The sequence below is a fragment of the Lycium ferocissimum genome, chromosome 8 (assembly GCF_029784015.1).
Source record: "Lycium ferocissimum isolate CSIRO_LF1 chromosome 8, AGI_CSIRO_Lferr_CH_V1, whole genome shotgun sequence".
Taxonomy (NCBI): domain Eukaryota; kingdom Viridiplantae; phylum Streptophyta; class Magnoliopsida; order Solanales; family Solanaceae; genus Lycium; species Lycium ferocissimum.
In genome coordinates, this window is record NC_081349.1 from 26,633,785 (window position 1) to 26,645,720 (window position 11,936).

Below are 11,936 nucleotides of genomic sequence, written 5' to 3' on the forward strand. Positions count from 1 at the left end.
GATATTTACAATACACATAAAAGAGACAGGGCAGGGCGGGGCAAATGTTGAAGAAACTAGCTAAACCAGGCAGGGCAAAGCGGGTCAACTGTTTAGTAGGTTAAGGCTTGCCACACCGGCCCTAGACATCTGTAGGCCCAATGGAATAACAATGTTTACATATGCTACCGAGGTCACCGAGAGTCCAAGTTCAACTGTGAATCAGAATTGCCTTGAATGAAGAATCTATAGTTGCAAGGCAGACCACCCACAATGGGATGCGGACAATTATTTTTAGTTACTATGGAATCATGGCGGATAATGTAAACGAACAATTGTTGGAAGATTTCTCAAGCCAAAGCCACAAATTGAGAGTTTTGGTTCCAACTTGAAGTTACTAATTCCAATCTGGGGCTTAATGAGAAAATAGGGGTCTATGATAACTACAACGTGTTTCCCAGGACAGGATAGTATTTTTAAGACGTGCATAGTCTCGCATGGTATTTTTTAGGCGCACCAGAATCAGGATGATCAGGATTGTCGCATAGTATTTTTTTGGTAATCTATGTATCGCCTTGTATCATTTTGTGAAAATATCGACATGTTGGTAGTAAAGGTATCCAGTTAGAGTCTCATCGCCACCTCTTACTAAAAAGAATTTTCACGTGCTTAACTCTTTTGAATTTGTTTTTTGGTGTAAAAGGTGTGTTATGAAAAACATGGATGAGTATTTAGATTTCTTAGAAGTGATAGGACATGTGTAGTTCTTTTTCTGCTTCAGTCAGTAGTTTAGTCTGTTGTATTTGTACCTTCTGGGTACCTTTATATATAAACATTTACCTTATTAGTAAAAAGAATAATCACACTGAAATGTACTCCCTCCATTTCATAATAAGTGACTTTTTAGGTCTATGCAACTTACCCATAATTAAATGCCTAGAAACAGAAAAGCTTAATGATTATTGATTATGTAAATATGGGTTAGTTTTGGAAGAAGAAGTTCATTTCTTCTTGAAATCTACATACTTATTTTCAAACAAATTAAAAGCCTGTTCACTTATTATGGAATGGAGGGAGTATATAACAAAATCAATGCTGTTACTCAGTGCTCTTTTCTATAAACTTCACTATAAATCACAGTAGTACTCATTCTATTCATTGCTAGTTTGCTACACTAAAAAGAAGTACAAAGTTGCATTAATGCTAGATCTTCAGAGAAACAACAACTCCAAAACAGAGTCTCCTTTGTTCAATTAATAGAAACATATGTTCTATTATATAATACTCCTTTTACTTTAACTAAAGATAGCCAAAATATGTTTCTTTTGTTCAACAAGCTAGCTTGAACACCACAATTATTAAAAAAAAAAAAAAAAAAATTAATGAAGGCCTACCTTTGAATGTTAAGCATAGCCTTAGCTTCCATTTGCTCTTCCATTAAATCCTCACTAGCATATTTCCTCATAAGTTCCATCTTCTTCTGTTGAATCACCATCCTTTCAATCTCCTTCTCGTCCGGCAATGGCACATATACCGCAAATTCTTCTTCCCTTTCCTTTTCCTCCTCGATCACATCTTCGAACAAATTATTTTTCTCTATCCATTCAGACCTCACTTGTGAGATGACATTGGGTATGTTGTTATTGTTGTATTCACGCATACATTGTTTGTAACAAACCATAATTCGCAGCACAAATATATATAATCACTGATAGCCAAATTACAATTATAACACTCAAACTACTGAATTACAATGAGAAATATTAAAATCAAGTAACTTAAAATAGAGATAAGAATGGGGATGAGAAATTAGATTCTGAGAAAGGAGATGAGTATCCCAAACTGCAATAACAAGTTTCTTCATAACCATACGCATAACCTATTTTGTCCAACCAATTGCTATTTATCAACTTCGATCCCATACAAGGCCACTTAATTTAGTGTTGGCTTTACAATTACAGGAATTCTTAACAATACCTCCAAGCATGCCCTTTGGGCCAATATCGTTCACAACAATGCTTCCGTCCTCAAAAGAACCTTGTCCTCAAGGTTTGAGTAAGAACAATATCAACAATGAAAGAATATCACACTCGTAAAGTGGAACATACTTCTCCGACTGGTCCATTAAGGGGAGTATGATAACAATTACATAACTTCGCAGCATATATCCACCCTTTTGCTTTCCAATCCAGAGCATTGATTGAAGCTCATTGTTAATTTCTTGAGCCAACTCCTCAAAAGAATTCAGGACAACAACTGATTTGTGCAAATTCAAGGTCATGTACCAGATTCTTAAAGTGGTTGAAAACACTAGAATAATGGATAGTGTGTCCTCATAGAAAGGAAGTAGATTACTGTACCAAGGAATAGATATTGAGTAAGTGCCTGCGGTCCGAAAAGCAATCCAAGGGACAGTCATTTTCTCATCCAGTGACTTTCTTGTTGGCACTTCAGTGCCTGCTCTAATATCGAACACAACAACTTGAATTGAATATGCAGCGCAATATTTCTCTCCTAAACCCATTGAGAATATAGCCCAATTAAAACGAGAAAGGATGTAGAGACAAAGGTTTGCTACCTCTAAAAAGCACCAAAGTAATAGCAAATGTCATTAAGTAAATCAGAGATTAAAATATATAACATTTGACGAGGCATGAATATGATCTTATTGTCTAATCCATCGGATTTGCAATGGGAAGTAAGCTAGAAGTAGTAGAATGCCAGGTAACCACAATAGCGATATTTGGCAGTAGGTGCAAGGCCCGAATCAACATTCCAAAGACGAAGCATGCCAAGAGTTGCTGAAACAATAACTGCAAGCACGCACGTCTTGAAAGTATGGATATTCATCTGTCGCGCCTCATTTTCATCAAACCATGTTAAAGCAAAATAAGAAATTTTTCTCTCCTAGGTAATTCAGTCGCCTTTGGTGCCAATGTTGTCAGGTAGAAGTAAAAGCCTCTTTCAGCAATATAAAAGTGAGTAAAAGTTGAAGAACGAGCAACTTTTCAATCTGCCATCGAATCAGATTGCAAGATGTAGACGATCACACACCTATATTGTCCGGATACCGATACTCTGGGGCTAGAGTAAGAGAAAATTAAACAAAACTTGCCAGAATATCCCTGCCATTGTTGCCTCCAGGTTCACGGGATAACATTTTAGAGATGACCTCAAAACTTATTCCCGGATCCCATATATAAAGATTCTTGCAAAGTTATTTTTGGGTACCATAATGTATTTAGCACTTGTATCAAATGGAAAACATGGAATCGTGTATCGACATGTTGGGTGTTCGTGTAAACCAGGATCAAACTGAAAAGGACAACGTACTATAACAGTTTCAATTTGAATCACATGTTACCTCATGATCCATGGAAATAAAGGCAACGGGCAAATCAACGTGGTCCTCGATATCGGGCATTGTATCCCAAACTGCAATAACAAGAGACTGAGAATCTAGATCAAAAGTTAGGATGTCCTCTTTCTTGTTGTTCTCTTCCAAATCAAAGTTAAGTTTCCTTTTCACTTGAGTTAACAAACTTTCAGGGCACTTTATATATTCGTCAAGAACTTGAGTTACCTGCAAAATAGCCCCTCCAAATCCTCTGCCACCAAATCAAACGCGGTGTCAACATTGAGTTTTCACTTTGGTTTAACTCTCATCGGACACCTGGTGCACATGGCCTGAATATTCAGTGTCTAACGCCGCATCAGTTCCAGCGTTAAGGGTGTTTATGTCGATCGAAGTATGAAACGTCTCAGGTTGGCCCTCAACATTATTCACCGGGACAACTGTAGCAACATTAATCCTTGTATCTTCTATTGTAACCTGCTGAGACATAAATGAACATTTGTCCTCGATCTTCTGTAGCAAAGCTACTGGTAATTCGATTGTCCACCATAGGCGACTTTGTCTAGGTTTGTTTCCGAAAGCGCAACGCTAACTTCTCCTTAAAATGTTTCCAATCAGAAAATTGTTTGTTGCGAAACATCCAACTGAACCATTCGAGGGCCTCACCATCGAGATACAATGAAGGAAGAGGTAGCCAATATTATTCAGAAGAGCCAAGGAAAGTGAAATATCTCTCTGCCCGATAAATCCAGTCCTTTGGATTACCCACGCCGCTGAATCGATCTAATACCACCACTGCCATTAGAATCGTCAATGAAAGCACCAATGTGACAAACCAGAATTCTATATAAATATATATAATCACATTTCTAGCCAAATTACAATTATAACACTCAAAGTTTTTGAATTCAATGAGAAATATTGAAATCAAGTAACTTTTTTTTTAATAGAGATAAGAATGGGGGTGAGAAGTTAGATTCTGAGAAAGGAGATGAGAGGAACAGATTCTTCTTCATAACCATACGCATAACCTATTTTGCTCCAACCAATTGCTATTTATCAACCCGGATCCCATACAAGGCCACTTAATTTAGTGTTGGGCTGCTTTACAATTACTGATCCAGGCCCATTCTTAACAATACCTCCAAGCATGCCCTTTGGGCCAATATCGTTCACAACATTGTTCCTCCAATTTTTCCAATATTCCATCGTCATCATCTCTATATCCATAGTAACTATCATCAATCCTCTTATATATCTCACATCTTGTTCTTCTTTTTCGCGATTCTGTTGGTTTATCAAACAACTCCTTAACACCAGGTAATTTCTTCGCAGCACCAAAATACCTATATCCAGGACCACGTCCGCCTGGATTTGGTACATCAACAATATTCCCTTCTAAATCAGTCATTTTCGCCGAATTACACGTGTAATTCAGTCCACCAAGTTCAATAATCCTCTTTTCCCAGTGTCTTTTTTCTCGTATCAACTTATTAATCTCATCGTTAAGGTCACGTAACCGGTGTTCATCGAGTCCTTCGTTTTGGATCTCGAGTACTTTACGACCAATTTCTCTCAAGATTTGGTGTCGCCATTTGTCTGCATGTGTTAAATCTTTGCACTCAGAGGCTAAATATGGGCGACGTAGGGTTTGTCCTTTAGGTTTGTTCTCTGAGAGGAATCGGTTTAACGTTGATTGTGATTTCTCTTGGTTACGTGCCATGGTTGGTTATGTGAATTTGATTAAGATGTTAATTAAACCCTAGAGAAAAGAGAAGATGCATGTTTTAGTTGGGCAAAGGCTTTATATAAATAAATTTTCGTGTTTGGCAAAGCCTTTTCCTATAAGAACTTGGTGTAGTTAATTACCAATTAGTTTTTGTGCTCAGTCCTTTTCCTTTTCCTTCTAGGACCTTTTTTTTTTTTTTTTGGTGTATTGTTTTTTATTTATTTATTTCCCATCTAGTTTCCGTCGCTTAGTCCTTTTCCTTTTCCTCCTAGGACCCTTTTTTTTGGGTATATTTTTTTAATTTTCCATCTAGTCGGATTTACTCCGTCAGAAGTTCCTAAATATTTTTCCTTCTAGGATCTTTATTTATTCTTTTCTATTTTATTTTATTTTGTTTACGATCTGGTGTGCGGTACCCGGTAGGAGTCCGACTAAATCGGATTCGCGCCATGGAGTCCCACATTGTGGGGCAAAACACTCCCTTACAAAGGTGATTTGATACTCCTGGGGACTCGAACCTGAGACCTCCGATGAAAGATGAATAAGTACTTGTCAATCTAGTACAACGCTTGTTGGTTTTCTTTTTTGTTGATGCTATCTTAATAAAAGTTGAAAAAAACTCAAGTAGCAATAACGTAGATTTATTATTTATATAGATATATGTAAGCTATATTTATATTGATTAACTATTTTAATTCTCCACATTTTTAAAATTTATGTTTTACATTTTTATTAAATAAGAATGAAAAACTTAATTAAAGTCTTTCATAATAAATATTTGAAAATTTTAATTAAAGTTCTTCAAGTTTTTACAATTTAAACTCAATAATGATAACAAGTCTCTAAGTGCAATCAGGGATCTATTGTATCAATCGAACATTCAAATATATATATATATGATAATGGAAAAATTGATGCCTTATATTAATAAACTGTTTATTTACAATGTGTTTAAAACATTATACGATAGATTAATGATGTTGGGCAATTTTAAGATGTTTTGATATTAGTTTAACAAACATTGTTCCCGTTCTTTTGAGTAATTTTCGTGTTAAATACGCCCAATAAAGTTCAATTATATATGCCACACTGATTTATGCTTAATGGGATGAATTAGGATTATCTGAGGCAAATATAAAGAGAGTCGGGACCAGTGATCTTCGAGTTCACCAAGTGTTGTATTAAGTGGAAAATCTTAAATCAGCTACTCCCTCCGTATCACATTATCTGTCGCTTTTTGTTTTATACTTCATTTAAAAAATATTAATTAGGATGGGTATTTAACATACTTTACCCTTATTAATGTCTAAGTTATAATGTATCTCTATTAAATGTTTATTCTACTTATGTGTTATTCGCATTAATGACAAATTCTACCAAGGGTAAAATGGAGAAAAATAATTAATTATGCATTGAACATCTAAAACGATAAATAATTTGAGATAACTATTTTTTTAAAATAACTTGAGACAGAGGGAGTACTAAACAATGAAACTTTAGGGATAATATCGTTTAGATCTATTCATTGTAATTAGCGCAAAGATTCCGTTAATTTCTATATCTTCATTTCAGTTATAAAATTTCCTTTCATCAGCGAAAAAAAAGATGTTTGTATTAAGTACTTGCAATCATGGATGATGTTAGTATTACGGTTACTCTTATTAAGGACCATATTAGTGTGAGTCTCTTTCAATTTCTATATGTTTTGAGTTCATAAGAACCTTGTCCAAAATGTTTAAATGCTATATTTGGGATTTGAACTGGAAATCTAAATTTTTAACCAATTTTGCTATACATGAATTTCTTCTTATATAGAGAAGATTCAACAAATATATATATATATATATATATATAAAAGAAAATAAGAAAATTATTTTCACCTTTTTTTGTATAGGATAATTTTTCAATAAAGGCGATAGTGGGACCTTAAAGAGTTTTTCCTTTCTTTCGAAAAGAGATGCTACAATTAGCAGTTTAAACGTTTCCGTACTTAATGGTTAATTAATAAGAACGGCCGTCATATGAGAATTAAATTGCATCACTAATTTCTTTTCTTCTTAATTCTCTTCACATATATGTACACGTGAACCACAATAGAAATAATTTTCCTTTCACATTGTTCATAATAAGTACTCATTTCTGAAAATTTATATTCTTAAAATCTATTTACTGTTTTTATTAACATGCTCGATAGGAACTTAAAATTTCTTTGGGATATGGAGACTCAGGTTTTCAAATTAAAAGATATCACTAGGAAATATGATTATAAGGTCAAACACGATAAAAAGCGAAAAATAGTCCATTATCTTTGGACTTAGGCTCAAAATGATTTTATTTCTTTTATATGAAGCACTAATAGTCCATATTTTTTAAATAAAAATAGTTCACTTTCTATCCTAACTTTAATTTAACCATCGTTATTTATGGGATTCTTACATAGATGTACCACCAAACAAAATAGATTTCACCCGTCATAGCCTAAAAATAATTTTCAGTCACTGTAGCCTAATGCTAAAAGGTTCAGCGTCACCCATTCACTTTATTTCTGTACTTACCACATTAATGGCCCCTCCTTGCTTCCACCTAAATCCCCGCTTATAAAAAAAAAACTAAAACCACTACCACTAGTAATATGATTTTATTTCAGATCCAAAACAAGACAATCGTCTTCTCTCACAACTTCATCCTTCCTTGCTCTTCATCAGATTTTATTTTCATTTTTCTATATAAAATTCATCAAAAATAAAAAAGAACACATCATCAGCCTTCCACAACTCATTACCATAAAAATTATCATTAAACTATTGGCACCATTATACAGTGTATAAACATTATATAATAATGTATAAGAATGTGTATAAATTCATATACATTGCTATGCAATACTTATACACTATATAGGTAATGTGTCTATATTGTATAAATAGTGTATAATAATAAGTATACGTTGAATAACTATGTATAACAGTGTAGATACACCTATCATACACATTCAGCTTACAAAAACACTATCCCACCGCCACTACACCTCCATTTTAACACCACAATCACCAGACAAGAAAAAAAGAACAAGACAAGAAAAAAAGAACAAGTAGAAGATACAAAAGTCGTCCACCAATTTGCTATTGAACCTTTTTATTTCAGATCTGAATCCTTTGAAATGGGGGTTTATAAAACATTCGTTCAACCATTCTTAATCTACTCAAACTAAAGACCTAAATTTGAGTTTGTAGCAAGGAGGAGAAAAAGAAAGAAACAAAGAAAAAAGAAAGAGAAATATGGAAAGATAGAGAGAAAGAGAGAGAAAAAGAAAGAAGAGAAGAGAGAAAGAGATAGAGAGTCATTTGGGAGAGAGAGAGTGGTGACCAAGTTTTAAAAAGGAAATTTACATGACGTGTCAAACTACTATATTAATTATATTTAAAGAGATAAGTTTGAATTAATTACTTTATATATAACGTTGTATGTTAATGACGCTTTTTAGCTATTAAGGTAAAATAAGAAAAATTATGCTAACACATGTGTGTCCCAACTCTCAAGTCAAATACTCTCTCTCTCTTTTATTTCTCTCCCTCTCTCTCTCTAATTTCTACTTTCTCTCTCTAACGTTTGGTTCTCTTTTTTTTTTCCAATCGTCCATCTATCTAAAGTGAATTAAAAATAGCTTAGTCTGTCATCACTAACCTTAGGGTTTTATACAAATTAATAACAAAAATCATTTGATTTTTGTTGATTTTTGTGTGGATTTATGTGGTGTGAATACAAAAATTATACTATGGGAGTGACTTTTTAACTTTAAAAGAGATTATGGAAGGAAAAAATAACATGTTAATTTGGTAAATTGGATAAGAAAACAGTTTGATCTAAACTATGGGGAAGGTGGCTTAATTTTTCGGGTAATAACTAGGTGTAGGTGGGATGAAGGTTTAAAAATGTATACAACATTTTGCTTAAAAACTATTTTTTTGTTTGTTGTATTCATTTTTTCTAAATACTTTACCCTAAAATGCCATATTTTAAATACACCGTATTCATAAATTGTTATTTTATTAATGAATACGTTATTTTCTTTGGGGTGTATTTTATTTTTTTAATACACCAAAATTAAAAACAAATTTAATACGGTTAATGAATACAATGAATTTGAAGATGTATTTTATTACTTGTTGAATATAGCAAAAGCCACCGAATATCTCAAATTCGAATGTATTTTATTTTTTTAGGAAATGTATTTTATTTCCTATACCAAATTTTTAACTTTCATTTGAAGTGTATTTGTTAATTTTTTAGCGCAAAAAGATTCGGTGTTTTGGGGGTGTATTTTGAAGTTTTTTTTTTTTTTTTTTTGTATATACATATTATTAAATATAATAAAGTGAACTACAAATGAAAAAAAATTTTAAAAATACAAAATAAGTTGATTTTTAACTATAAATACAAATATAGTTGAATACATCCATTAGACTTTAAATAAAACACTTATGGCTATATATATTAAAATAAATACCCCATGAGCCTTACATTAACTTGATCTCTTTAACCCATGAGGGAGTACATCTTTACATTTTCTTCATGGCCACCTAAACCGAGGGTTCGACTTCAATCCTATTGAATAATCAAAGAATAAGAGGAAGTTATTACTAGTTACGTACTTTGTAATGAATGGTAAATAATTAAAAAAAAAAAATTATAGCCCCCCCCCCCATTGCCCTTTTTTTGCTTTAAGATTTAGATTATCTTCTAAAAAAATAAACCCAATATCCCCTTTTGTTTGTCTATTTTGTTTTGTTGGACTCAAGTTTGGTTTTATTTTTTTACTTTATTATTTTATTAATAAAAAACCCACTAAAGCTTGCTTAACGAAATATTTTTTCAAATTAAAAAAAAATACTAGCTAAAGTGTAATTATGCCAAATTTTTAATTTTTGAGAAAATGTAGTCATTTATGTAAGTTGTTTCTTTTAAAAAAATTATTTTGCTTAATTGGATTAAAAAAAAAAAAGTAATTAGGCTAAATTTATCTAAACTAGACGAGTGATTGGTCATGACCCTTAATTTTTCCTTTATTTATTTTAACCCGGGAGAGTATTTGTGTTAAATTAAACTACTGAAATGGTGGGAATATAAAAGACTCATAATCGCCGCATAAATCTCGGTTTGTGGGCTAAGAAATTAAAAAAACCTCTGACCATTAAATTAAAGTGACCACTTTGCACGTACGTATGTATCTGTCCAATCATATACTATGTGCTTTTATTCCACCAATCATAATACTCCGACGAATCTATTCTCAGTTTCAAGATCAAATTTGCTACACTATTTTTGTCTCCTTTTGGCAGCCGATCGAATGTTGAGACACTTTAATCGACAGTTAAGACTCGTAGCAAATAGCAATCCCACATTACACATAACAAAGCATTCTCAACAACGATAACAACAAACTCGGTATAATTCGATAATTTGCATTAGATAGGGTAGAGTGTACGTAGACCTCACTTTTATTTTGAAAAGTAGATAACAAATTATTCTCAAATAAGATAATATTTGGTAAGTTACTTAAAATTAGAAAATTATATTTTCGAAAAGGATTTACTGACCTACTAATTCAGACATTTTGAATTGTGGCGCTTTTACACACTTAGACACAAGAAAAGAAAAGGTGAAGTCGCACATTTTGCCACACCCAAAAATATTTATAACCGCTTGCCAATATATTTATGTATCCATTAAGTGTACAATAATTATTATACAACTGTGGTTTTTTTTCTTCAAAAAAAATAAATAACGGGCAGCTATTCAAGTTGATTAACGTTTGAAGGAATAAAAAGCTCCAGCTTCAGAATGAGCACCGTTTGGGTTAGCTGATGGTAAATACTCTCTGATCTCAATTTATGTGACACTCATTCCTTTTTAATCAGTCCCAAAAATAATGATACCTTCCTATATTAGTAAAAAATTGACTTTAAATTTTCCATTTTAACCTTAATGACATGATTTATAGTCAAATAAGTATCTATAACTTATTTTAGACAACAAATTTCAAAAGTTTTTCTTTTCTTATTAAACTACGTGCCCAGTGATTAAACACTTTCACATAAATTAGGACAAAGAGAATAATTATTAGGCAAACTTACTTAAATGACTACCTTATTGTAGTTTCCTACCATTTATAGCTACCCTTTTAAATATTACCATTTGTAGCTACATTTTGACAAAATAGTGTATGTTTTCGCGTGTATTTGTTGCCCAAAAATAGATGAGAACATGGTAAAAAAAAAAAAAAAAAAAAAGATCATTGATTTTAGCCTTTAATGGTGGAGCTATTAAATTAGGTATTAATATATTTTTTTGATGTATTTTAGTAATTTTTTTTTTTTGCTTTGATGTATTTCAGTGATTTTTTTTTTTTTGATGTATTTCAATGATTTTTTTGATGTATTTTACTGATTTTTTTATTTTTTGTTTTTGATGTATTTCAATGATGTATTTCAAATACACTGTGTACATTCCAACTACATATGAAGCCAAATATACTTAAATTTTCGTGTATTTGAATGGATTTCAACAGATACATTTAGATACAAGACAAAAAAATTCAAATGCATGACAAATACAATAAAAAAAATGTGTTTGGCTATTAACAAAATACACTAAAAAATACACTAAAAAAATACAAAGACCAATACATTCAAAAATAGTGAATTTGTGAGATGTAGATTTTTGAATGTATTTGTATTTGGCTTTTAACAAATACACACGGCCAGATCTGAGACACTATCACCGCTAAAAACCCTAATCTCTCCACCACCAACACCACCAAAAAACCCTAATCTTTCCACCACCAATAAAACCCTAATTTCTCCACCTCCACGT

The 11,936-nt window shown here is 32.3% G+C and overlaps 1 protein-coding gene across 1 annotated transcript; it reads right to left on the reverse strand.

The window, feature by feature from the left end:
* Positions 1-4,348: 4,348 nt before the first annotated feature.
* On the reverse strand, positions 4,349-5,272 carry LOC132066768 (uncharacterized). The gene has a single exon (XM_059459982.1). The coding sequence runs from the start codon at positions 5,055-5,057 to the stop codon at positions 4,467-4,469; it is 591 nt and encodes a 196-aa protein (XP_059315965.1). The 5' UTR covers positions 5,058-5,272; the 3' UTR covers positions 4,349-4,466.
* Positions 5,273-11,936: the final 6,664 nt, after the last annotated feature.